General features: G+C 41.0%; 1 protein-coding gene across 1 annotated transcript; it reads left to right on the top strand.

Annotated features, from left to right (window-relative positions):
- The first annotated feature begins 310 nt into the window (after window positions 1–310).
- TRAF6 (TNF receptor associated factor 6) lies at window positions 311–23,697 on the top strand. Its single transcript, XM_043580976.1, has 7 exons — window positions 311–515; window positions 4,021–4,338; window positions 8,180–8,330; window positions 11,418–11,576; window positions 12,991–13,062; window positions 15,060–15,137; window positions 16,629–23,697. The coding sequence occupies exons 2-7, from the start codon at window positions 4,043–4,045 to the stop codon at window positions 17,496–17,498; spliced, it is 1,626 nt and encodes a 541-aa protein (XP_043436911.1). The 5' UTR covers window positions 311–515; window positions 4,021–4,042; the 3' UTR covers window positions 17,499–23,697.
- Window positions 23,698–27,859: the final 4,162 nt, after the last annotated feature.

Raw genomic sequence — 27,859 nt, 5'->3', positions numbered from 1 at the left:
GGAGCTGGGGAGCTATTTAAGAATTCCCGAAGGTCAAGTGATCTAAGCCCATTTGGGGTTTTCTCCTGCTTGGATAGGGAAGCTATAAAAACACACCACCACCACACACACACCAGTTCAGGACTGCGGTGCAAGGAATTCCCAGATGGATACCTATCCAAGCGGCAAAGGAATCCCAGGCGGTGTGCACGAGATCCACAGCTGGCCCTGCCCCGCGCCTGCGCCGAAGCCAGCGCGCCCGTGGAGGACCGCCGCCAGGGGGAGCCCCACCCCGGCTCGGCCGCTCTGTCCCCGCCCCCGCCCGATCCCCGCCCCTCGCTGCCCAGGGCAAGCAGAGAAGGCGGAAGTAGGGCCGTCCGCGGCTGGGGCTGGGGCTCCGGGCGGCCCGGGGTCGCGGCCGAAGAGGCCTTCGGGTGGAGAGATTCGCGTGCAGGCAGTCTCAGCTCGGAGTGAGGAGTCTTGGCGGAGCGGAGTCGTGCGGCCGGGTGGAGTCGGCGGCCCAGCGGACGGGAGCGGTGAGTCTTTCTCGGACGTCTCCTCCCAGTGGCCGCGGCCTCTCTTCCCAGAGGTGGCCGACGCCGCCCCCTCTCCTGTTTCTCACTGGTTGGGGTCGCCGCGCCCTGTCCTCTTGCTTCCCTGAGGTTAGGGAGGCCGCCCTTTGTCCCCTCGCTCCCCAGAGGTAGGGGAGGCCGCTCTCTGTCCCCTCGCCGCCCCCTCTCCACTCACCTCTGCTCCCCCTGCTTGTGGGGGCCTCGTCATTCCATCTTCCGACGGGAATCCCGCGCCCCCTTCCTTAGCCCTACCTCTCTGCACCCCGCGTATTCCCCTTCCCAGAAAAGGACATCGCCTCCTGGATTTTCCCGTCCCTCCGAGTTGTTACCAGCTTTTTAAAAAAGGGGGGTGGGGGAGACCTTTTAAGTTCCCACCGTTTTCTGTCACTGTCATGGGAAAGCTGTTTTCAGGTTCCCTGTTGAACTCGATAGACATCCCAGGCAGAAAGTAAAAGAAAACAAAAAGGTTCAGATGACACGAATGTTTCCTCCCCCGCCCCTGCATTCGGCAGTGGTAGCGATTGTTCCAGACGCGGCGTTGATAAAGCTGTTCCTAGTATTTGGTTTTAGGGGAACTCCAGTTAAGAGCTAGGACTGTCTTGAATGTGAACAGAAAGCACCTAAAGTATGAGCAGCTTGAATGTATAGCCTTGGCGTGTTTCTCCGGAGAACTTGTTACTAATGTCTTGCTACACGGGCGTAGAAACGAGAAAAACTTGTAAAGAAAATCTGAATGTTGGCCTTGTGAACCTCACCACTGCCATATTATCCGCTCCCCTGTGATTACTGGGGAAGATAGAAGAGGTTTTTCTGATTTTGAGGTTGTGGTGGCCTTTTTGTGATTCAAGGAAGGAATGTGTGTATGTTTCATTCAGGCACTGGTTGCCCTTATCAAGAGCAGGGTGTCAGTCTTCATTCATTATATTCTCAGTAGCTCAGAAGTGTAAGGGCGAGGTCTTTGCAGTTTGGGCTACTTTGATTTCAAAAGAAGTTGTTCAAATCCTTGCCTCCAGAAGGAAAATTGTTCGTGCCTAGGAAGGGGAATCCCTCTTGAATTTATTCAAAATTAAGACGTAACGGTGGACTATTTTGCAGCACTTCTTGGTCATTGCAGGACATTTAACAAGTCTTTGCATTTTAGGAATAGATTTTAAAGAGGTGGTGAATAGTTCTGTTTCTGAAGCTAGTAGCAGATTAAAGGTACTTGCTCAGTATTTTGCTTTATATCATTTTACTTCATAGGAGTTCTGTATTTCGCCATGAATGAATTTTCCATTGACTTAAAATGGACCGATTCAAGACCTACCATGTTGATTTCTTTATCTTAGAACCTTTCTCCTTAGCACCTGTTGATCTTAGAGGAGCACATTTTTGTGCATCACCATACTACACCTGTCCCTTGCCTAAGATATTTAACAGTATACTCTTTGGATTATAATATGTACCCAGATACCATGGATGTAAGCCATGATTTATGACAAGGCCGTTTTCAATATTTATTCACTTTGCAGTAAAAATAAGTGGTTGCATCCCACAATATTTAAGGCAGTGCTTTGTCAAAAGTTCAGAAATAATAGAAGTAAAAATCAGTGAATCACTGAAGTAGTAACTGGTAAAAGTTTATTGTACACACCAAAATACTTCTGCAAACTAGGAGCAGCCAAACCAAAACATGGAATGAGGCCCAGGATATTATTATAAAGCAGCTTACATAATGAGAAGGCCATGACTGTGTATTCCTAACAGTAATTGGTTATAATATTAGAATTTTTTTTAATGCTAGGGAATTGGTCAGTGGATGTTCCTATGAATGTTGGGAAACAATTCAAGTATTACCTGTAACTTACTAGCAAGTTACTTAACCCTTTTATGCTCCATAGTTTCCACTTTGATAAAATGGGGACAATAAAATTATTAAATAAAATTACTGTATAGAGCTGCACATAATAATAACTCATTCTTTCAGGCACAGTTCCAAGTGCCTTGCACATATAATGCATTTAATCCGCAGTAATTCTGAGGTGGATTCTGTTATTATCCCCATTTATAGATGAGGAAACTGAAGCATAGAATGTTACCTAACTTGTTCAGGTCATACATCAAATGATGGAGAAGAGAGTGAAACCCAGATCGTTAAATTCCAGTACCTAAGCTTCTCATCACTTCACACACTGTCTCTCTAGCCAGAACAGTGCCTCCTCCTTTGTAGATCTTTTTGAGAAGAAGAAAAAGGTATCTGTAGTCGTAAAAAGATGCAGGATTACTGTCTTAACCCAGTGTTTGGCATAGTGGCAGCCAGGATTTTCACAGGAGAATGAAGCAGGCAGGGGGATAATTGTCTACCATATTGACTAGAGCCTTACAGTAGTTTCTAGAACTATAGCATATGTTAGCAGTTTCCCTCAGGTGTAATTATCTACAACAGAGACTTGGTTACATAGGCTGTGAGTTGCTTTTAGACATTAGCTTATACTTCATAAATACTATAATGGTTTAGAATTTAAAGGTTTCCCACCTGCCCGTGAAAGCAATAGTTTTCCTTAGGCAGATGAAACCTCACGTGTTTTTCCAGTCATTGATAATGAGACACAGTCACTTGATCTGACTGAAGGCAGAAGGACATACACGTATATATTTTTAATTCCATTCTTTCTACGTAATAGAAATCCCCACACTGAATATTTAGAAATACTTGGAGAATTTTAAATCTAGAAGAAACCAAGATCCAAATTGTTAGGTTGCCCCAAATCACGCATCTAGTAGGGCAGGTGATCACTTGATTCCTTGTTTAGTGCTCTTCCTTGCAGTGCTTGCTGGTCACACCATGCTCTTCGGTTTAGGATACTTGAAGGAACTTCCGTAGCATAATTCAGTTCTTCAGTAGATGCTTAATGAATACCGATTATGTGAAAGATCTTGTGCTAAGTACTGAGGATATAGAAATTCTTGACTTCAGTGACAGGAAACAGACATATAAGCAGATAATTATGATAGAGCTAAGCTTTACAGTTGAGGTGCTTCTCTTCTGTTAACTTCGTATCCTCTCTTTCTCCTAGATCATGGACTCCTTAGCTCATTATAAAATCATAGTCATGGGGCGCTTGGGTGGCTCCGTTGGTTAAGCGTCTGGCTTTGGCTCAGGTCATGATCTCATGGTTTGTGGGTTCGAGCCCCACGTCGGGCTCTGTGCTGACAGCTCGGAGCCTGGAGCCTGCTTCGGATTCTGTGTCTCCCTCTCTCTGTGCCCCTCCCCTGCTCGCACTCTGTCTTTCTCAAAAATATAAAAAATATTTTTAAAATAAGAATCGTAGTCATGAAGCAAAACTCAAAGAACTTTGAAAGTCTTCTGTGAATAACGTTAACTTAGCTAATGCATATCAACCGAAAGGTGAAGTGTACAGGTAGGCTATGGCATACGTGTGTGCCTGTGTGCACATGTAAATGCATTCTTTTCTCATTGTTCCTACAGAGCGGTTGATAATTACGTTACTATGAGTCTGCTAAACTGTGAAAACAGCTGCGGATCCAGCCAGTCTGAGAGGGACTGCTGTGCCGCCATGGCCAGCTCCTGTAGCGCTGCGGCGAAAGATGACAGTGTGAGTGGAACCGCCAGCACGGGGAACCTCTCCAACTCTTTCATGGAAGAGACCCAGGGGTATGACGTGGAGTTTGACCCGCCCCTGGAGAGCAAGTATGAGTGCCCCATCTGCCTGATGGCTCTCCGGGAGGCAGTGCAGACACCGTGCGGCCACAGGTTCTGCAGAGCTTGCATCATCAAATCAATAAGGTATGTAGGTGTCAGGGCCGTGTCCTGTAACGGAGCCAAGCACAGACAACATTATCACCTAAAACACAGGCCCTTCTGGGACTAGTCTTACACATAACAAGTTACTTAGGGAAAAGAACACTGGACAGCAAGTGGAGCAATTTAGATTCTTATTTCAGTTTCTCCTGCGGTGAGAAAAGTAACTGCTGTCTTGTCCCCTCCTGACCCTCAGGTAAATAAACAGGTAGATCAGCTACTTCTACTTAAAACACTTCTGTTGCACACTAGGAGGTGAGTCTCTATGCTCTAAGAAAATAATATAAAATAAATGTACCTTAGGGGCACCTGGCTGGCTCAGTTGGAATGTGCAACTCTCAGTCTTGGGGTTGTGGGTTTGAGCCCCACATTGGGTGTACGGATTACTTAAAAATAAAAGCTTATAAAAAAAATAAATGTACCTTAAATGATGATGCTACTAGAATCTGACAGTCTCAATCATACAAGGAATGCTACTCTTAAGTGATCAGTTATTTTAGTAGCCCTGTAAACTTGTGTTACCTGGTGCCTATAGACAACTGTAAAATCACCAGTATTTTTATTTTTTATTTTTTTAAGTTTCTATTTATTTATTTGAAAGAGAGAGAGAGAGCAAGCACGAGCAGGGGCGGGCGGGCGGGAGGGAGGGAGAGAATCCCAAGCATGCTATGCATTGTCAGTGCAGAGCCAGACATGGGGCTCGAACTCACAAATCTCAAGTGAGATCACGACCTTAGCCCAAATCCAGGGTCAGACGCTTAACAGACTGGGAGATTCAGGCACCCATAAAATGACCACTAGTTTTAAGGAAGTGTTAGTTGATGGCTGTACCTTCATAATACACCTAAAATCGAACTCCTTCTCATTGCCTCCACTGCTATTGCCAGCTGAATCACCATCAGCCATCACAGGCCTCTTGCTTCTACCCTTGCCTTCTTCCAGACTGTTCTAAATAAAACCTGGTAAAATAAGTAGGATGATGTCATCTCTGCTAAGAATATGGCATCAGGTCATCTGGGATGATAGGCTCAGTCCATTTGCTGACTGCCTCTCTGCTACGCTCCCCTTCCTTCCACCATTCATTCTGCTATTTCTTGGGACATGTCAAGTGTGCTCTTGCCCTGGGGAGTTGGCTTTAACTGTTCTCTCTGCTTGGAGCCCTCTTACTTCAGCTGACTGCTTAGCTGACCCTTCCCTTCCTCCAGTGTGGCTCACATCTCACCTTCTCATAGGTACCCTGGCGACCCTGTTTATACCACAGCATGCCTACCTTCCTCCACACTCCCAATGTCCCTTACCTACTTTTCTTTTTTCCTTAGCAATTTCCATCCTCTGAAATACCAGACAATTTGTTGTCTGCTGGTTTAACTGGAAGAAGGCTCCTTAAGAGCAGAGGTTGAGATCTGTTTTATTTCTTGATATTTTCTAAGTACCAAGAACAATGGCTGACACACAGTAGGTACTCAGTAAAACATGAGTAAATCATGGTTGCTTTAACCGAATGAAGGTGTATGGGATTTCCACAGGTGATTCAAGTTCATCTCCTGAGAAATAGATACATTTTACTATAATTCAGAAGTAGATGGGAATATTTCTAGGTGACTAAGGAGTTCTATTCAGAGCAAAAATATTGGAAGAAGTGGGGGTATTTTATGTTCTTCAGTAAATATCTAGTTATATTGGTAAAATCATTCTTAAGCTGACTATTCACTAGTCTTCAAGTTTTTCTCTTTCAACTTTTAAATTAACTTTGCTATAAAACTTGAATTTGGGATAACTACATCCGTATTTGGGACTTGGCTTAATTTAAGTTAGAAGGGAACATGTGGCTTGTATCACTTTTTGAAAAAGATGTGTCACCCATTATTGAATTGCTAAGGTCTGTTTAGGGCAGGTTTTCTTATCCTCCTCACTTTCTGTTTTGGGCCAGAGAACTTTTGTCATGGGAAGTTATTGTAGGATGATTTAGCAGCATGCCCAGCCTCTGCTCATAGATGCTGTGGTATCTCCGTCCTCCCTAGCTCTGAGACCCAGAGTGTCTCCAGATATTGCCAAATGTCCCATAGAGGACAGAATTGTCCTGGTTGAAACCACTGGTTTAGAATATACACGAGAATGATGTTAAAGGCTCAATTTTTTGTTGTTGTTTATTATGATTCTTATCTATATTGTATGTAGGTAACAAAAATGGATTGTTGATTTTCCTATAGGTAGAAATGTATAGTATTTTACCAAGTGTCATGCATCCCAGGAAGGTAACGAATCTTTAGCAGTTTTTTAATAGCAAAATATTCATGCAAGTAGTGGGACAGTGGTCTGAAAAGGAAGTAAAACCCACAAAAGGAAGTCTGAGCCTTTTTTTTGTTTCTCTCTCCCTCTAAGTTAGAAATGACCACTTAGCTTTAACTCTAAAATTCTTAAAGAAACAGCTCTGAAATTTCTCATCTGTTATGGTCATTCAAGGAATCAAAATACATCTCAGTCCAATTCCATTTCCATTTGGAGTGATTGCTAATGCTGTGGACAGTGGTTTCCAGTTTACTCTGTAAGATTGTTCTTATTTTCTTTTAGTCATCCATCACTTAGGTTTGGGGCACCTATTTATTTCCTTTTTTTTTTTTTTTTTAATGTTTTTATTTAATTTTGAGAGAGAGCATGTGCGCAGGAGCAGGGGAGGGGGCGGAGAGAGAGGGGGCAGGGGATCTGAAGCAGGCTCTGTGCTGGCAGCAGACAGCCCAATGTGGTGCTCAAATTCACAAACTGTGAGATCATGACCTGAGCCAAAGTCAGACTCTCAACCAGCTGAGCCACCCAGGCGCCCCTGAGCATCTATTTCTATGCTTGTCAGAAAGTATTTGATAATGTAGTAACAGTATGCATTCCGAGACAGGCTCCATAAAGACCATGCTTCTCACCTTTACTGCTTCTAAGACATTTGACAGCAGACCCCATTTTTTAGCAGTTTTTTACCTGCCAAAGCAATTAGTGCTATCGGTTTATACATAGGAGCTGCTCAACAAATTTTTGAATGATTGTCTAGCCTCCCCAACCTGCCACATTTTGTCAGTTAAAGGTTGAGACATCTCAAAAAGTTAAAAGGGAGTGACAGACGACCAAGCTTCCTGGGGATGGCTTTTCCATCATAAGATCGAATAAACCACTGGGAATCAGGACATAGAGGTTCTCTAACTTGTACCTTGAACATAAAGGAAAGCTTCTGTTGCCTGTGAGCCAGAGGATTGTTCAGAGTAAATCTAAAAATGTGGTCTGGTTAGGGGTACTGCTAATTGGTTTAACTTTTACTTGTAACCGAGCAACACATTGTAGACATGTTAGCACGTGAGCAGCACATCGAGCTCTGTCTCACTAGTACCCAGTACGGCTGCTGACAGAACAGAAACCTGCCAGACTGCCAAAATTCCCACCCTGAACTCTCATTTCAGCTCATGCCAGTCAAAATAAGATTTCGTTCAAGTATTTTTTCTCATTTTTTACTTAAAATCTATCCCCAAATCTAAAATCCCATAGTTTTTGATAGGTAATCAAAATTGGTGCTAGTTGTATTCATTTCAGTGAAGAACAATTGTTGAACTGTCCACCGAAAGACAGTTTATTTTGGTGATATGCAATATAAGGTATTAAATTATTTTCCATAGGAAATAGTAAGTGGAGAGTGTGTATGTGGCAAATGAAAGTTTGTGGGTTGTGTTTTCTTTTCTTTAGTTCTTTTAAATTTATTCAAGTTGTTAACATAAATTTTGTGTTTTCTAACGTTAACATTTGTTTAAATCTAATAAATGTATGTATCTTACTTGTTTTCTTTTAGGGATGCAGGTCACAAATGTCCAGTTGACAATGAAATACTGCTGGAAAATCAACTATTTCCTGACAATTTTGCAAAACGAGAGATTCTTTCTCTGATGGTGAAATGTCCAAATGAAGGTTGTTTGCACAAGATGGAACTGAGGCATCTTGAGGTATTAAAAATTATTTTCTAGCAGTTAGCATATATGCAAGGCAGTTCCTAGAGAATAGGCACTTTGCTGTGTCCCATTTGTGCCTAGCATATAGTGATTGGTTAATAAATTTTTGCTTATTACCCCGATTCTTTCATAATTGAGTATAAATATAATTAGAAACCATAAATTTTTAACGACCTTTTTTTAAAATTTAGTTAATTTTTAAAATTTACGTCCAAGTTAGCTAGCATATAGTGTGACAGTGATTTCAGGAGTAGATTCCTTAATGCCCCTTACCCGTTTAGCCCATCCCCCTCCCACAGCCCCTCCAGTAACTGTCTGTTCTCCATATTTAAGAGTCTCTTATGTTTTGTCTCCCTCCCTGTTTTTATATTATTTTTCCTTCCCTTCCCTTATGTTCATCTGTTTTGTATGGTAAAGTCACCATATGAGTGAAGTCATATGATAGTTGTTTTTCTTTGACTGACTAATTTTGCTTAGCATAATACCCTCTAGTTCCATCCACGTAGTTGCAAATGGCAAGATTTCATTCTTTTTGATTGCCGAGTAATACTCCATTGTATATACACCATATCATCTTTATCCATTCATCCATTGATGGACATTTGGGCTTCTTCCATACTTTGGCTATTGTTGATAATGCTGCTATAAACATTGGGGTGCATGTACCCCTTCGAAACAGCACACCTGTATCCCTTGGATAAGTGCTTAGTAATGCAGTTGCTGGGTCATAGGGTAGTTCTATTTTTAATTTTTTGAGGAACCTCCATACTGTTTTCCAGAGTGGCTGCACCAGCTTGCATTCCCACCAGCAGTGCAAGAGATCTTCTTTCTCCACATCCTCACCAACATATGTTCTTGCCCAAGTTGTTAATATTAGCCATTCTGACAGGTGTGAGGCAGTATCTCATGGTTTTGGTTTGTATTTCCCTGATGATGAGTGATGTTGAGCATTTTCTCATGTGTCGGTTGGCTATCTGGATGTCTTCTTTGGAGAAGTGTCTATTCATGTCTTTTGCCCATTTCTTCACTGGATTCTTTGTTTTTTGGGTGTTGAGTTTGATAAGTTCTTTATAGCTTTTGGATACTAACCCTTTATCTGATATGTCGTTTGCAAATATCTTCTCCCATTCCGTCGGTTGCCTTTTAGTTTTGCTGATTGTTTCCTTCACTGTGGAGAAGCTTTTTATTTTGATGAGGTCCCAGTAGTTCATTTTTGCTTTTGTTTCCCTTGCCTCTGGAGACGTGTTGAGTAAGAAGTTGCTGCAGCCAAGATCAGAGAGGTTTTTGCCTGCTTTCTCTTCAAGGATTTGGATGGCTTCCTGTCTTACATTGAGGTCTTTCATCCATTTTGAGTCTATTTTTGTGTATGGTGTAAGAAAGTGGTCCAGGTTCATTGTTCTTTATGTTGCTGTCCAGTTTTCCCAGCACCACTTGCTGAAGAGGCTGTCTTTATTCCATTGGATATTCTTTCCTGCTTTGTCAAAGATTAGTTGGCCATATATTTGTGGGTCCATTTCTGGGTTCTCTATTCTGTTCCATTGATCTGAGTGTCTGTTTTTGTGCCAGTACCGTATTGTCTTGATGATTACAGCTTTGTAAAACAACTTGAAGTCGTCTTTTTTTATGTTTATTTATTTTGAGAGAGAGAGAGACTGATCATGCACGCATGAGCAGGGGAGGGTCAGAGAGAGAGAGGGAGAGAGAGAATCCCAGGCAGGCTTACCACTGTCAGTGCAGAGCCCTATGCAGGGCTTGATCCCACAACAATGAGAGCATGACCTGAGCCAAAATCAAGAGTCAAGCGCACAACTGACTAAGCCACCCAGGTGCCCCGAAACCATAAATTTCTTATTCCATTTCCTGTGGCTTTGCCCCGGTGATAATAAGAAAGTCAGGGGTGCTTGGGTGGCTTAGTTGGTTAAGCATCTGACTCTTGGTTTCGGTTCATGTCATGATCTCGCAGTTTCATGGGTTTGAGCCCCAAGTCAGGCTCTCTCCCTCTCTCTGCTCTTCCTCCACTTTGCACTGTCTCTGTCTCTCTCAAAATAAATAAACTTAAAAAAAATCTAGGATAATCTTATTAAAAGAAAAATCAGTATTCTACTACAAGTTTTTTAGGTGAACATTATCTGCAGTAAAACTGAGGAGCATAACAATTTTTTTATTTAATTTTTTTAAATGTTTATTTTTGAGAGAGAGAGAGGGAGAGAGAGACTGTGAGCAGGGGCAGGGTAGAGAGAGGAAGGAGACAATCCGAAGCAGGCTCCAGACTGTGAGCAGAGCCCACAGGCACAGAGCCCGTCGCGAGGCTCGAACCCACAAACCGATCATGACGTGAGCCGAAGTCAGACACTCAACCAACTGAGCCACCCAGGTGCCCCAACACATATTAATATATTAACTTATATTTGAAATGCACATATAATCACCAACATCCAAAATATGTCTTGGGGCACATGGGTGGCTCAGTGAGTTAAACGTTGGACTTCAGCTCAGATCATGATCTCTCGGTTTGTGGGTTCGGGCCCCGTGTCGGGCTCAGGAAACTGAAATCAGAACCTGAGCCAAGATTAAGAGATGGGCACTTAACCCACTGAGCTTCGAAGGTGACCCAAAAGCATTTGCTTTTAAATTAAATAAGTCAGTTCTTAGCTTAGTTATTTTATAAGAAATTAAATATTGTTTATGTTCTATTTGAGATTAAGTGTTTAAAACATATTTGTAACTTGCCCCCCCCCCCATAATAAGTTCCTTTTGAAGGAATGGTCCTTTTGACACAATATTCAATTGATCATCAGAAAATCTGACTTCTTTCCCTAATTGGATAGTTTTATTCAAGTTCAAGTTGCCTAATTGGATCCTTTTTGTTCAGGTTCAATTGTGAACTTGAGAATTCACATTCTTTGTATAAATAATTCACAACCGTTATTTTTAAATTCTTTAAGGCCTTTATATGGTGTGTGTTAAAGCAGTCTCGGTAGCCATTTCTATAAAAGAGAACAGTACATTTTTGGAAGAGATTATTTTAGGAAATTTCAAAAGATTGGCAAATATTAATCAATTATTTCTTTCTTATTATAGGATCACCAAGCACATTGTGAATTTGCTCTTATGAATTGTCCTCAGTGCCAGCGTCCCTTCCAAAAATGCCAACTTAATATTCACATTCTCAAGGAGTGTCCAAGGAGACAGGTTTCTTGTGTAAACTGTGCTGCATTGATGGCATTTGAAGATAAAGAGGCACGTACCAGCTTGGATTTGTTAATTTCCCTACTTCTTAAAAAAAAATGTTAATGTACATTTGAGGGTAAGAGATGAAGATGTTACTCCGAATCCGGGTCTCTGTGATCATTTGTGGGGAAGCTTGATGTTTAAGAAAGAAGGTTCAGTAAACCAGTTAAGTAAGTGTAGGGTTTATACTTGTATATCTTTCTTAGAAAACATTGTTTATATGACGTAACCACTATAGATCTGTGAGTAACACAAGCTTCTAGGAAAGACTTGCTAATCTACTTTCCTATGTGATATGTTTTTTTAATGACCAGTCTTGGATTAGAGACAAAAAGTAGAATGATTACTTTATCAGACTCACACTTTTCACTTTGAAAAGAATGGGTTGTTAAAACCTTTAGGGAGAATAAATTAAATTCCACAAAGTGTGTTCCTTTGGTGATAATTCATCGAGCTGTACACATGTAATGAATTCACTTTTCTGTACATGTTACACTTCAATTAAAATGTGTATCTTTAAAAAGAAACTTCATGGTGCTTGACCACACCGTAACCATAGAACAGTTTTCCATTCAGAAACTGAGATGTGGAGAGGTTAAGTAATTTTATGTTAGTGTAGTCCGTGGCAAAGCTAGCACTGAGATCCTAGAACTGGATCCCTGTCTTATGCCTTTACTGAAATAACCTACTTCTAATTTATGTCTTTTTTTATAACTAATAAGATACTTCTTTAAACTTTATTTCTTATAAATTCATCTTGGTAATTTTTCCTACTTAGAAGATCAAGCATATTCATTAGGTTGATGAAGTACTAAAAAAACTCTGCTAACTTGCTAAAAATGTAGAAAGGTTTGAGGCATAATGAGAGCAAATTGATGTCTCTTTAAACTTCAGTAAATTAAATGGACTTAAACTGGAAGCTTAATGATTTCTCGGCATATCGACTGAACAGATCTATTGTGTTCTGGAACACAGAGCTCTCCGTCTGGAGCACATGAGAACCTGGGCACTAAAGCCTCTTGCCCTAATAATACTTGTCTTCTTTTACCCTTCTTGAAAAGAGTTTTACCTAAGTCATCATGCAGCTATTTGAAATTTTTGGAAGGGGGCCTTTGGAGACTCCTAGTATTGGTAAATTTTGTCCAAACTAGTCATAGATGCTGTGCCTCGGTTCAAAAGTGGTGTAGAAGATTCTCTTATGTGTACTCATACTCTGTTAAAGAGCTGGAAGGCGAGATGGATCTCTCATTACTCCACTGGCAGAGGGAGGGCAAATAACCTTTGTATATCATTCTTACATTTTTGTTTTGCACAAACTGAGGTCCTTAGCTTGTTTATAGTGAAAGAATTACTTTTTATAAAAATAGACTGTTCTTTTTCAAATTTTCTCATGCTTTTTACATATTTTTTTAATAAAATTTAGATCCACGACCAGAACTGTCCTTTGGCAAATGTCATCTGTGAATACTGCAATACCATGCTCATCAGAGAACAGGTATAATGATTCCCTTTCCTAAGTTAATATTTCCATCAGATGAAGTAAACAAGTTAGGTTTTCAATTAAAAATTTAAGTCAGTAAAGCACAATGAATATAGGTTGAAGAAGTATTAAAACTGAAAAAATTTTCATGTAAACTAATATAGTACTTTCAGAAAGAACAAAATATTCAGCTGTAAGTACTTAAAATTCCTGTCATTAACATAATACCCATGTTTATGTGTTTTCTTAAAAATTCCCACCAAACCCAGGTACTTGTCAGGTAAAAATAAAAAAATCTCCATGTAAAGAAAGACAACTCTTTGAGAAATACATATTTGTACACTGTGAAATAAGGATCTTGGGTCTGCAGAGAGAACAGAGAGAAAGAGTGAGAGAACAGTGAAACAGAAGAAAGCAGACCTGGTCAGTAGCAGAGCACTACTTGTAGCTGTAGGCCCTGAGAAACGTTGGGACATTTTGAGATTTCCAGGATTGGTAGCGCCTCTGTCATTTGTGCTATAGGTCACTAATGGCCATCATCAGAAGTAGTAGTTATAGTAGAACGCTGTACATTTGTATTAATAGAGAAAGGAAAATTCCATCTGAGTACTATCTTTTGACATTTGGAGAGTTTACCCACAAAATATGAATATTAGTCACTAAATATTTACACACCCATGAAATCTGCAAACCCAAAGATCATAATTGATTACCTTACTAAGTAGCAGCAAGCAAACCAAGTTTAGTCAGTCGACTGAACTTTTCCATTTGTTTTTTAACAGTCTTTTAGTTTCTTTCCCAACAAAGCCTTAATTTGAAGGTGTTAAACTTCTTTTTGCTTATGAAGTCTCACCTCCTTAGTTTTTGTTTTCTCTGTTTTAATATTTAATATGTATCACATATTAAACCCAGTAAAAATAAAACAATGTAGGAAAAAACTCTAGCTTAAGAGAGAAAACCTAGGTTTTGATTTTGGCTGTGCCACTAACCTGCCCATTGATCTCTGACGAGAAAGTTGACCTTCTAGATCAGGAATCAGCAAACCAACACACCAGCCAGTCTGGCCTACTGCTCGTTTTTGTAAATACATTTTATTGGAACACAGCCATGCCCGTGTGTCTGTGTGTTGTATATGGCTAGTGTACCACAATGGTCAGTTGAGTTGAGTACTTGGGACAGAAACCATAAGGCCCACAACGCTGAAAATATTTATTATGCGTCTCGTTACACAACATTTTGTAGACTGCTGTCCTAGACTATACAACATGAAGGATTGGAGTAAGTGGTCTCAAAGGTCATTTCTGATTGAAGTATCTATGAGGAGAGCCAAACTAAATTTCTAAACGGAATTTGGTACCACTTTCAAAGAACATAATTTTGCATAATGGGTGTCACCTTGAAGAATGTGTTTTAGAGTCCCCAAGTCAAAGGCTGTGACTTTCTTTAGAACTGTTTTTAATGTGCTTTAAAATACCTTCTAACATCTGCATCTTCCCATGGCAATCAAGGCATGCCCTGGTTAAAAAAAAGTAAGAGGACATATGAGACAGTCATGAGGGAAATAATGGGTGCAGCCAGTGGTGTCAGTGCATGGTCCCTATTAACTGGTCCATGCAGTTAACTGGTCCCTATTAAATGGCCTGGACCACAGCAGTCCTTGAGTTTGCAGTTGTAGTTGACATCAGAAGATGTTTTTTCTCTGAAGTGTCCCTAGAGGGCATTAGTTTCCCAGCAATAGAAACAAACTCGTTATCTGGAATTTTGAGCGATTTGGGGGGATGGTATGAGATGTTGCTATTTCCTTTCTCTGTGACTTTGGAAGTAAATACTAATCTTTGTGGGCTACACGCTTTCTGTTGTAACCACTCAACTCTGCATTATGCAAAAGCATCCATAGACAATACATGATTTTGTTTAGATGAAATGTAAATCTTTATTTCAAATGTGATCTCATCAAACTAGAACATGATATGCAAGGAAAACCATTTTTTAACCTTTGTTTTGATTTTCAGATGCCTAATCATTACGACCTGGACTGTCCTACAGCCCCAATTCCATGCACATTCAGTACTTTTGGTTGCCATGTAAAGGTAAAGCTTGTTTTTTCTTCTTTAATTATTGAATACCGATGAAGAAAATTCTGTTACATAGTGGATTTGAGAGTACCAGTGGACAGGGAGATGACTGGCATGCACTGTTGTATGAGTTTGGAGCTCCAAACGGAAACTGGGACTCAGGATATTGATGGGATGCCTGATGGTGATGGAAGGTGCGATTGAGATCATAGAGTGAGTGTGTACAGGAAGGAGAAGCAGACCGTCATAGGAGTCGTGAACAAACCGTATTAGAAATTGGAGGAGATGGTATGGTTATGTTCTCCAAAAAATTAGTTTCAAGACTAATGATCAGTTGTGTCATGTTTGAGATTGATGATTATTGTTAAGTCATTCTTTCTGGAGAGTACAACTATGTTTTTGGTTTTCCATTATACTTTTTTTGTCTGACTTTTTTACAATAAGCATGCATTTAGTAATTTTAAGAATAAAAAGAAGAGGGCCGCCTGGGTGGCTCAGTCAGTTAAGCCTCAACTCTTGGTTTCAGATCACGATCTCGTGGTTTTGTGAGTTCAAGTCCAGCATCAGGCTCTGTGCTAGCAGCACAGAGCCTGCTTGGGATTCTCTCTCTCCGTCTCTCTGCCCCTCCCCACTTGCACTTCTCTGCCTCTCTCAAAATAAATAAACTTAAAAAAAAAGAAAAAGAGGAAATGATATATGCCGAGATTACATTTCGTGAGAGGATTCTGTATGTGTGCATAGAGAAAAAGACTTAAAGGAAATGTATCAAAATGTTAATGGTAGTTAGGTGAGATAATAGGGAACTTTCATCTTGGTCGTCTATATTTTGTTTTTCTATAATATACACAAATTGCTTTTATAATAAAAGTTACCATAAGTATTTTTTCATGTAACAGGATGTTCTTGACGACCTAAGAAGAGTGTGGAGGCAGGGAAGATTATACTTTGCAGTAGATTTATAAAACAAATCACTTGGGGACAGTGCAGACGGACTGCTCTTGGTCGTAAAAGAAAGAGGGAGAAAATGGTATTAGCTAAAGAGAGACGTGAGATCAATAGAGAGGTGTGCCTCTTTTTCAGTAGGAAAGACTAATTGGAGGGAAGGGCCAGGGGGAGAGAATGAAGATAAAGGAAAAGGGGGATGACTGAGCAAAACCTCTGCCGTGTTGAAAATGCGAGTGCCAGCAAGAGCCCAGGTGAAGCATTAATGTTGGGCAAGCAGAGCGTCGTCTCTGAGTCAGATGAATGGGTATGGATCCTGATACTTCCGTAGGTGGGAGGGAGGTTTATCTGAGTGAAAGGTGAGAGTATTTGGCACATAGCCTCACTTTTCCAGTGGATGAAAAGATAAGATCGTCTCACTAGGTCAAGAATTTGTTGAAGAAGATGGTAGGGGACTGAGGGAAGTGATGACATTACTTAAAAACCTTTTATTTGGCTTGGCTAGGTCCCTTCCTAGTCCTCACAGTATCTAGTCCCAACCTAAGGCTTGTGCTTGGTTTTTAGATGCAGAGGAATCACTTGGCACGCCACCTGCAAGAGAATACCCAGTCGCACATGAGAATGTTGGCCCAGGCTGTTCAGAGTTTAAGCCTTGCGTTACCTCCTGTACCTCAGTGTGATATGCCTCCATACGATTCTTCCTCTGCGTCCCGGGTTTCCACTGGGTGTCACCCAGAGGTCCAGAATTTCCAAGAAACCATTCAGCAGTTAGAGGGTCGCCTTGTAAGACAAGACCATCAAATCCGAGAGCTAATTGCTAAAATGGAAACTCAGAGCATGTACGTAAGTGAGCTCAAACAAACGATTCGAACCCTTGAGGACAAAGTTGTTGAAATAGAAGCACAGCAGTGCAATGGGATTTACATCTGGAAGATTGGCAACTTTGGGATGCATTTGAAATCTCAAGAAGAGGAGAAACCTGTTGTCATTCATAGCCCTGGATTCTACACAGGCAAACCCGGGTACAAACTGTGCATGCGCCTGCACCTTCAGTTACCGTCGGCTCAGCGCTGTGCTAATTACATATCCCTCTTTGTGCACACAATGCAAGGAGAGTATGACAGCCACCTCCCTTGGCCCTTCCAGGGTACAATCCGCCTTACAATTCTTGATCAGTCTGAGGCACCTATAAGGCAAAACCATGAAGAGATCATGGATGCCAAACCAGAGCTGCTTGCCTTCCAGAGACCCACAATCCCACGGAACCCAAAAGGTTTTGGCTATGTGACTTTTATGCATCTGGAAGCCCTGAGACAGAGAACCTTCATTAAGGACGATACTTTATTAGTGCGCTGTGAGGTCTCTACCCGCTTTGACATGGGTAGTCTCCGGAGGGAGGGTTTTCAGCCACGAAGTACTGATTCAGGGATGTAGCATCCCTGCATGTGTTTAAAAAAAAAAAAAAAAAGCCGTCTGGAGAAAGCCGTCTTTCCTTGCCTTGTTCTCAATAATACGCAAACAAAAAAAGAAGTGGAAAGACATTGTACCCAGCAGCGAATGCTATTACTGAGGTCACTTACCGCTTCTTCCCGTTACAGATCTCGGAAGCGGTTTTTCCCTTGGAACCTACATGTTCCACAGTTTCACAAAGACTGGAGTGCCTGTGGCATATTGCAGCGGCTGTCTGTCTGTCTGTCAGTCAGTATACCTCTTTGTTGCACTTCATGAGCTTTTTTTGCTCCAGTGTGTTTTATTGTCAAAAAGCCCAGGGTTGGAGTAGTAAAGCTCAAACCTTTTAATAATAATGGACGTTCCTTAAAACTTCAGCTTATTTTTATATTATATGTAATATATTAAATTTGAGAATCACTACTGCCTCGTGCTGGTGCCAGCGAGAATTATTACTCTGGAGCTGAGTTCTCATTTATTTGACCTTCAGATTTCAGAGGATTTGAACCTTAATCCTTGGAAAGTTTAAGTTCTCATTTACTCCGTTTCCTCCCCACCCCCAGGGTGCGACTAGGGATATTCAGAAACTAGTTTAAACCCCAGGTATAACCTTACCTATTTAGTGCAGACATGTCTGTTGAATAATTCTTATTTGTTTCATTCTACGTGGCTTGCATATTTCCTTGAAGCTACATGTAGCATCTTCTCCAGAGTTTCGAATGCTGAGGACCATATGGATACTAACTGCCCAGTGTTATGCCATAAATCCCTTTTTGCCTGTTCACTGCAGATTGAATTCCACAGCCTTACGTATGTTCTCTGCTACTCACGGCTTATACGACAAGGAGATGCACATATATAATCAGCAACATACAAAATATGTCATGGGGTGCCTGGGTGGCTCAGTCGGTTGGGCGTCCGACTTCAGCCCAGGTCATGATCTCACAGTTCGTGGGTTCGAGCCCCGCATTGGGCTCTGTGCTGACGGCTCAGAGCCTGGAGCCTGTTTCAGATTCTGTGTCTCCCTGTCTCTCTCAGCCCCTCCCCCACTTGCACTCTGTCTCTCTGTCTCTCTCAAATATAAACATTAAAAAAAAATTTTTTTTAAATATATCAACTAGTCAACCAATATGGCATCTCCTGGTGGTGGCAGAAGCAATCTGAGCCAGAAATTTTCAGCTCTTTTGAACACTCTCTGGGAGTTAGTTAAATGGAACAAAACTGATTTCCTAAAGGCAGAATTTCTTAATATCTGGGAGATCCTTGGTGATACCTGAGAGGTCATCAAACCAGGGTGGGAAATCCTGGTGGTTCTATCAGGACTTAGCATGAATAGGTTCTTTAGTCCAGCAGTATATACCTGAGGAGAGTCATGTGGAATGTATCAAAGTGGCTAAGTGTTCCTAATAGAGATGGTTTTTAGGCCATTTGTTGGTTAAGGCCTATAGATATAAATATGGTGAAATCTCATTCTCAGGGAGTCCCACAGCTAGTCTAGGCTCTTAGAAGACTCTGAGAGGACCCACACACTCTGCTGTTTACACAAGATTGTTTAATAATGTCTGGTCATGAGAGATGGTACTTTTGTTTAGAGAAGCCAAATCTGAGCGTTCAAGATCAGCCTTAATTTCAAGAGAAAGCCAAGAGACCTTGTCTGTGGAGCAGAATGGTTTCAGTTCCAGGCTGACCCAGCAAGTGTCATTGTGGCCTTTCCCTTTACCTGTCTGTCTGCCCCTCTCCCCCAACATTTAGACTTCCTCTCTGATGGGTTCATGTTCTAGAGTGAAAACAAAGGTCATGCAGGGATCCTGTTCCCCAGAGTTACCAACCGTACCACCTGCTCATCACCGGTTCCCAGTTTGCTTCCTTGAAGTCTGTGTCCCTCAGCCGCCGTGCCTTCCATCTTAGCTCCCAGGAAGCGCTGCGGCACCACCATCTAGGTTCGAAACCCTGCACCGCTGCCCTTCTTGTGACTTTTTCAGTGAATAACTGTTGAGTTCCATTTAAGAAGTAAATGGTAGTTACTTTCATTACATAGAAAAAGCCTGAAGGAAATATACTGAACTATTTTTGAGGACTTATTTTTTTCTTTGTGCATTCTTCATATGTTTTACATTTTCTACTGCAAACGTAACTTTTATCAGAGGGGGAAAAAAAGGGGTTGCCACAAAACATTCAACCCTACCAAAAAAGGAAATGCTATTTAAAAGCTTCCTGGTCAAATTTCTATTAAAAGCATGGCTGTGCTTTAGGTTCTGAGGCCAGTCATTTCCTGCTTTGGTTATGTTATTTTTTTTCCTACTATACTTAATCCGAACAAAAACAGTTTTTGCTTGATTTCAACTTCTAGCTTCAGGTTTCTCATCTGTAAAATGAGTTGGTTTAGATGTTTCTAAGGTCCACTCCAGCCATAAAATTCTGTTTTAAGAAATTAAGTTGTAACCAGCAGAGTGTTGACAATACTTACTAAAGAGTTTTGCCAGTAGGAAATGGCCTAACCTTATTTTTTGCTGACATAATATTCTACTTCAAATGTGTCCATCAGCTGGGTCTCCTCTTAATTCAAATAAGCAATTTTTTTTTTTAACCCGCAAACATTTTGTAAGAAACCAGGCACTTATTTTATACTGGCCATTCATTGTGAATATAGAATAAAAGTAATGGTCAAACTGTCATTCTAAATAGAAACTTTTGTTAAGATTTCAACTCAGAATCAAGCGTGGGTTTTCAAATCCGCCCCACTCACACGTGCTGGTTTCACTCAATTGGCTCACCCAGTGTTTGCCCCATGTATTTTCATTTTATTGACCTTTTAAACATGTTTATCTTCTGACGTCATCTTGAACTTAGCGAAATTGTTTCCTCTTTTCCCAGAGGTGTCCAACCCAGTGTTGGATGAAACTTGTTGCAAGTCACATATTTTGCTGCAGGAAAACAAGTCAGGATGTCGATTGGTAGTTTGGTAGTTTTTACCGACCCTCAGCCCTTGCAGCAATGGCGGTTTCTGGCTATGCTACAGTGGGATGCAACTTTTATTGTGGGGATGAATAAAGTGAAGTAGAATGAAAGGCAAGTTTTGTTCCTCTAATACTGGATTAACATAGAGACGTTGGATGATAACCTGGCAGTTTCTGTGACAGGTGGAAAATGATGTTCTCCATTACTGTTTCTGTACCAGTAAGTCTTAGATGAGGTAAGCAGGAAGAGGTGAGGAATTATGCATCCAGTTAGATTACATTCTCCGTAAAGAGGAACAGTTATCCAGGGAACTGTCAATTCTCTGGTGACCAGAAAACACTTTTAATTAGTAGAGAAGTTTTTCTAACTTAAGACTTTCAAGCAATGTTCTTTACTTGTTACTCCTCATTTTTTTGGCTTGCCTCGATTAAGTCACACTCATCATTTTATACAAAACACCATTAGGTGTTTTTTGTGATGCCTAGCTCTACAACGCCTAAGCAGTGCAGTGCCTTAAATGAAAAATGGACAGTAGTCATTTGTATATTTCTTTTGGAATACATTTTTCTCTAAATTTCCCAGAGTCGCATGAAAAGCTTATAGTTAGCTTCACAGTTGATACCATTGCCATCTATGGAATGGGGTCAACACTTCCAAATTCCCAGTATCCAGAAAGATGATTTGATGAAACCTGGTTAGATGGATCTCTACAGATTGTAATATTCAATTCCAGCCTTCACTTATAGTCATGCACTTGCAAGGAGAGGACTACTGGTTTCTCTAAATGTCACCTAAGCCTTTAATGCTTTAAAGCTTTTTCCTCCCCCCAGATTGTTACTATAAATTTCTAAGATACTAAAAAATAATGCCAGATGGGGCATACATTTTGTAGAATGAGATGTGGTGCTCTTTTTTTCTCTCTCAAAGTGCTTTCTCAGCAGGACACTAGCCCCGCCTTGAGGACGAGGGAAGGAGAGGCGGACTCTTCTCCCTCCAGGCTTGCCGCTGAAACAGCCCTCCTGGAAGGTCAGCAAAGCACACTGCATTGCTGCTGCCCAGCGGGGTTTCTGGAAGGGAGCACCTGCTGGAGATTTCCTGCCCCTGCTGACCGATGGCATCCGCCCAGTGCTCCTGCCCATGGACTTCAGGGTCCAAGCTAAAGTGCCAACGGGGAAGAGAAAGTACGGATTCCTGTGTTACAAGAGAGAAATGCCGCTGGTCTTAGAAGCCTGTAATGACTTACTCCAGTCCTCAGGAGAGTGTAAACATTGAGGGACAGGGACACTGTCCCGTTCACCACCGAAGTGGTGAGTGCCACTGCACAGCGCCTGGCACAAAGTACATGCTCATAGACTTTTAGTAAGGAGCCACTAACGAAAATTCTGGTTCACGCCGGCCGATTTCTGGTAGTTTATTTGTCGCATGTAAGTTTTGGGTGGAAGTGTATAGACGGGTTTTTTTTTGTTTTTTTTCTTTTTTTGTTTTTTTGGTTTGTTTGCTTTTTACCTCTGCGCTTCATGATATTTTCAAACATTTCAAAAATGTTGAATGAATTGTACAGTGAACAACCACCACCTAGCCTCTACGAGTAACATTTTGGAACATTTGCTTTCTTACTTAGAAAGTGTTAATTTTAATGAGACTTCCTCAAGTTTGGTTTCTCTTTAAAAATCTAAGATAATTAGCCTCTACCGAGTCATCTTAAACTCTTCGAGGAAACGTGTGATATGTGAGCTGTAGCTAGAATTGTAGTCCTCGCTTTCAGCTCGTCTTCAACTTGGAAATCTATTATGCTGAATTTTAATCTTATTTATTTTGCCTGAAGGGATCCTTTTTATAATGGATTTATGTGAAAGTACTCGATCAATTGTGCAGAATATTCTGATGTTATTTTCGCACTTGATAAATTATCCAATTAATTTCTCTGGTGAGAATGTAATTTGGGGCCCATTTTGCTTACACAGGCTTCCAGGATTATGTTCCCAGAGGGCTGAGGAGGCAGTGTAATTTAGCATATATACCAGTAAATTAGGAGTGAAGAGACTTCGGTGTTACTGCTGACTGACCACGGGCAAATCTGTTCCCTTTGTCTCGGTGTCTGTTTAGGTACCTGTAAAGAGGAGGATAACATTTGAAATTTGGATATTATTAAGTAATGGGTAACATTTATTAATGCTTGGATCTGTTCAGAAAGATGCTTTATGAGCCCGGGAGGCTCTTCTAAGTGTGTAACTGTATGATAAGCTATGGGATGAAAGCTGACTTGAAAATGAAAGCATGGGCCGTGGTCAGAGTATCTTATCAAAAAGCCTGCTGTTGCTCAGAATTTACTATTGCTGTGGAATTTGTGAGCAGTTTTGCTAATCCACCTGGACTCAAAATAATGTGCTTTGTGAGAGGGAGTGAAGCAAAGGTGGCAGGGGGAGGCTAATCACAGAAAGACCGAAAATCAGTGTTGAGTAGGACATATGGAAGGGCGTGTGTTAACGGCATTACCAAGATTCACTGCCACACGCCCTCCACTGCCCCCCCTCCGACCACCCCCATCACCATGCACAACACAGACAGCAAGCCCTGCTGCTGCCCCGGCTCAGCCTCTGGTGATCTCCGTCAGGATGGCGGGGGTGGCCGAGCGATAAGCAGGGTCTACTCCACTGGTAGATAAGTGTGACCTGTTCTTTCCAGCCCAAGGTTATGCATATAGATTCACATGTATCGCACAGAGGCACTTGGAGATTTTACAGTAGATCATGTATTAGTAGTGGTTACAAGAGTATCACCAAAACAGAGTTTCTGGAATGGCACCTTAACTGAATATTAACTTAGAAGAAAACATGCCAGGGGGCGCCTGGGTGGCTCAGTCGGTTAAGCATCTAACTTTGGCTCAGGTCATGATCTTGCAGTTCCTGAGTTTGAGACCCGTGTTGGGCTCCGTGCTGACATCTCAGAGCGCGGAGCCTGCTTCAGATTCTGTGTTTCCCTCTCTCTCTGCCCCTCCCCTGCTTGCACTCAAAAATAAATAAACATTAAAAAATTTTTTTTGTAAAGAAGAAAACATGCCAGACTGACCTGCCTACCTGCTCCCACCTGTTGTGGATATTGTCAGCCTATATATAGCACCAACATCTTTACCAAAGGAGTACTCTTAATTAAAGTGAAATACATATATTAAAATATAACTGTTATTCTGGGTGTTTGTTTTAATAAAATAACTATACTGCTTGGATTTTTGCTTTATCTTTGTTTTATTTTGGAGACTGTAACTCACTATATTGGGAGGGAAGAATGATCCCAGGCGCTGGTTTACACATGAAATACAATTACGGCTTCTCCAGGAAATGGTAAATGAGGATTCATTCTAGCGCTCCATTTAGGCTGTGGTTTTCTTCCTAGGGCTTTTAAAACTGCATTTTGCAAAATAAGGCTAGGCCCAAAGAGAAAACTTTCCTACAACCATCTTAGGCCCAGTGAGAAAACCAGGTAAATAGAAAGTATGAAACCAATTCCAGGCTGTGGCTGTCCCCAGCCACCCCCTTGCTGGCACACTGTCCAGACATGGTTTTAAGCGATAGCTGCCTCTATCATATGCCAAAAAAGCATTTTCAGGAAGCTTCCTGTGGGTCAGTCCTTGTCTTTTCTAAAGGAGGCTCAATTTCCCCAAGTGGGATACGAAAGCTGGTAAAGCATGCACGTGCTTCACAAAATGCCGCCTTCATTTTTAAAGTTCCAAAAGTGAAATCCTGGTATTAATCCCAGAATAAGCCATAAAAAAAATTTTTTTTAAACATTCCACCTCTAATTTGGGTTAGCTTCCTGACACTTACTTCTAGTCCATTCTTGCAGATGTGCTGTTACACTTGTCACATTTTTAAAATTAATTTTTGCATGGCGACCAACAGGAACCAGGATTACTTTATAAAGTGACAATTGTAATCTTTTCAGGAAATGATGCATGATCGCAATAATTTTTGCTTGGTCTGGGTGGGGATTTGCACATTTTAATATAAAACGAGTCAGCAAGTCTGAGCTTCACAGAATTTATACTTCTGGCAGCTAAATAATAAAACCTTGCTGAGATGGTTTTGAAATGCTAAAAAATAATCCTCATCATTTCCCAGACTTTCTCCTGGCCGCTCCACCCTGACCGGCAGAGGTTGATTTAGAAAAAAACCAAAAAACAAAAAAAACCCAACTCTTTGTGGGAAGGTCTGGCGTGGTAATCCCAGCTCTGTTTCCCTCTGTCCAGTCCTCGAAGTGTCTAGATGCAGACAAAGCCCCATCAGCAGTGCTTAAGGAAGCTGAAGCTAGTCATTCTCTTTAGAATAGTTAGGGGCTTGAAAGTAAAGTTTATTTCAAACCTAATCTGATACTCTTTTGGAGCCTTTGTGAAAAAAGAAAGCAGATTTTCTGGGTACAACTAGGGTCAGTGTTTTGCAACGGTTTTTGTTGTGTGTTTTTGTTTGCTTTTTGTTTTTGTTGTTTTGGCTCATGAACCACAGTAAATGATATAGATATATAGATAGATAAAAGATAAATAATAGAGGTAAGATGAATAAATAATATGTACCCTGACTAAACTGTGACAAAAGGTATTTGAAACACTTGCTCTTACGCCATCTGATGCGTTCTGATATTTTCTGTTCTTTTTTAAATGTAGCCCCAGAACCCAGATGAGTTCATCAGAATGCAACTTGTCTTTTGAGTCAAGATCTGAGGATTTAAAATAGCCCAGATTGGAGGCCAAATTCATATGCATTCCATCTCTCTCCACCTAGTAGGGTGCTACCTGTTTGAATACAGGGGGGCTGGAGGGAGGGTGAAAAGAAGAGAGGCAGATTGCTTCCTGCTATGTCAGAGTTACTGGCAACCATTAAGTGTCTCCTTCATCAGACTATGAGCGAGCCTTCAAGGGAAGGGCCAGCCCTTCAAAATCTCTGCTATGATCCTGGCCCTCTCAAAAGAGAGTCTGTCTCCTACAGATCTCAAATGAACACAAGTTAAATTTTTTATTTAATTTTAAATGAGGGAACCAGGTGGACGTTAAAACTAGCAGAATCCAAAGAACAGACACAGTCCAGGAATATTTAAATGAATGTCCAAATGGACGCAAAGCTAGCTTCTTCCTCCACTGGGGAGGGATGTCAAGTGAACCTCTCCCCACAAGATATAATTTGCGCTTCTAAAAACAATAATTATTTTGCATTTTCTCAGTTATCTACAGGACAGAGCTGAAAAATAGCTTCCTTAGAGTCAGAATGAAGGGTGTACTCTAGACAGGATAATGCAGCGTCTCATCAAAACACAAAATTTCCCCCACCCCTGTCCTAGTAATAATTCATTGCAACATGTGAATTGTAAGTAAATACTTCTGGAATACCTGTTCCTGTACCTAGAAGTGGACTACTCTGACAGCTGGAGTGAGGTGACAGCTGGTTGTAGCTCCTACAAAGCTCCACACTGGGAGAGTCACAAGCCAAGCAAACCCAGCTTAAGAACCACATAGCAGTAGGGGGCAGCAAAGCTCCATCCCTAAAGATTGCAGACTTCAGAAAGAAAGTTGTAAAATAGGAGTGACCATGGACTTTTGAGTCCATAAATCTCTCAGAGATTGTATGCAAAAAGTTGTACTTTGTGCATTTTTCTGGTAGGAGAGTCTTTTTTTTTTTCCCCACTTTAAGTCTGATGAAACTACAAAGCAATTTCCCCAAATACTGGAAATTCCATGTCCCGATAATTATAGTCACAACTTAGTTGCCAAATTAGCTTCATATTGGAAACACCTTAGGAGTTATTAGGTTGGCCCCTACAAACCTGCTGTTTTTGTAAGGTCACTAGAAGAGATGAATATTGGCAATTTGTCAAGGTTCAACTTTCATATAGGGATTCCTGGTCATCCTCACTGTAATACAGCCAATGGGTAGAACGTCTGAGATCAACTACCGTCTTCAGGTTGAAGTTTAGGAAAATGGACTATTGGACTCCAGTCCATCCCAAGGCCTAGACGTTTAAGCCCAGCCTTTTCCGGCCACTCTGAACTGTGAAAACCAAGATGGCCTTAGGGCCATCACCCCCTACCCAGGTTACTGGGGGGCTTTCTCAAAGGGTCGGATCTCTGATCAAGGGCCTCAGAGTCTCCTGGGGTGCTTGTGAAAATGCATATCATTAGACCCCATGCCAAACCCTAGAATTAGAATGAGTAGTGGGCAAGGTAATCTGCATTCTAAATAGGCTCCCAGGTGACTCTTCAGCAAAACAAGAGAGTAAGTAATCACAGGAGACCGGAGAGAGAATGAGCTGAGGTTGGTCAGCTATATCAAAGTATAATTGTTAAAATGGTAAAATCATGGCTCTCATTCAAATATAGGATGGACACGTGTCAAAGGTTTTGTTCAGTTCATAAATTTACAACAGAACCAATAGATGGCAAAGCTGATTCCAAGAGCATTTGAGGAAAAAGAGTTGATATAATCTCCCAGAGAAAGCATTTCAAAACAAAAGAATGTTAGAATAAGATTGCTAGGTTAAAAAAAAAAACTAGTTAATATCCTGCAGGCTAATACAACCGTAACCTTTGGGGCTATCTTTCCTACCAGACAGAAAAATACAAATTAACCCATAACTTTGCAGTATCTGGCTATCACCAAACAATAAATAGCAAAGTCAAACACAGACATATTATGCTAGAAAATTAAATAATCCTGGGGTGACTTAGTTAAACAATTCCCCAGTAGGACTTTGAAAGGACTTGCAGCCCAACTTTTTGCCTTATTTCCAAGTTTTAAACACTTCTTTTTTACAGTGAACGAAGACAACACAATATGAAATGTGTGGACTCTGCTCCCAGAGGAGCAGCGAGAAAATTCAGGCTAGAGCAGATCTATTCAAATACAAGAAACACTTGATTCAGAGGGAGGAGAAAACTGACTGATATTCAGAATTCACGTACAGCCTTCTTGGATTTATTTCAGACACCAGCCACAATCACTTCCTCTTGTTTTGTAAATAAAGTGTTTGGTCCTCTTTCTAGTTATCTGGCTTACAACTTCGTCATTCCCTAATAATTTCTCAGAAGTCTCTCTGAACAGCCTGCTAAGGTTTTCAGCTTTGTTCTTTTGTTTTTAATCTAAAAATTCAGGCACTTTATTTGCTTAAACATGAAAAATATCCTCTGATTTTTACAAAACAATTGTTCACTTCGGGTGAACAATTAAACTTTCAGCTTCAAGAAACATGAACCGGAATGGAAATATCGCGTGTCCCAACTCAACCTCCATATTTTTTCATAACTTCTTTTGCCTTTAGAGGGCTAGTTTAGGAATGAATGTATCTCTGTTGTGAGTAAACATCTGAGGTTCAGCAGTATTTCATTTCATTTCAGTTCCTTCTAC

This window comes from Prionailurus bengalensis, chromosome D1, assembly GCF_016509475.1.
Source record: "Prionailurus bengalensis isolate Pbe53 chromosome D1, Fcat_Pben_1.1_paternal_pri, whole genome shotgun sequence".
In the NCBI taxonomy this organism is placed as follows: Eukaryota; Metazoa; Chordata; class Mammalia; order Carnivora; family Felidae; genus Prionailurus; species Prionailurus bengalensis.
Note: the sequence above shows the minus strand (reverse complement) of the source record. Positions and strands in the feature narration are given on the sequence as shown.

What these genes read in the sequence shown, in the direction of transcription:
- TRAF6 (XM_043580976.1), top strand. Translation starts at nt 4,043, where the DNA reads ATGAGTCTGCTAAACTGTGAAAACAGCTGCGGATCCAGCCAGTCTGAG. An exon ending in TGGAACTGAGGCATCTTGAG is followed by an intron (nt 8,331 to 11,417) that starts GTATTAAAAATT and finishes TTCTTATTATAG; the next exon opens with GATCACCAAGCACATTGTGA. An exon ending in CCATGCTCATCAGAGAACAG is followed by an intron (nt 13,063 to 15,059) that starts GTATAATGATTC and finishes TTTGATTTTCAG; the next exon opens with ATGCCTAATCATTACGACCT.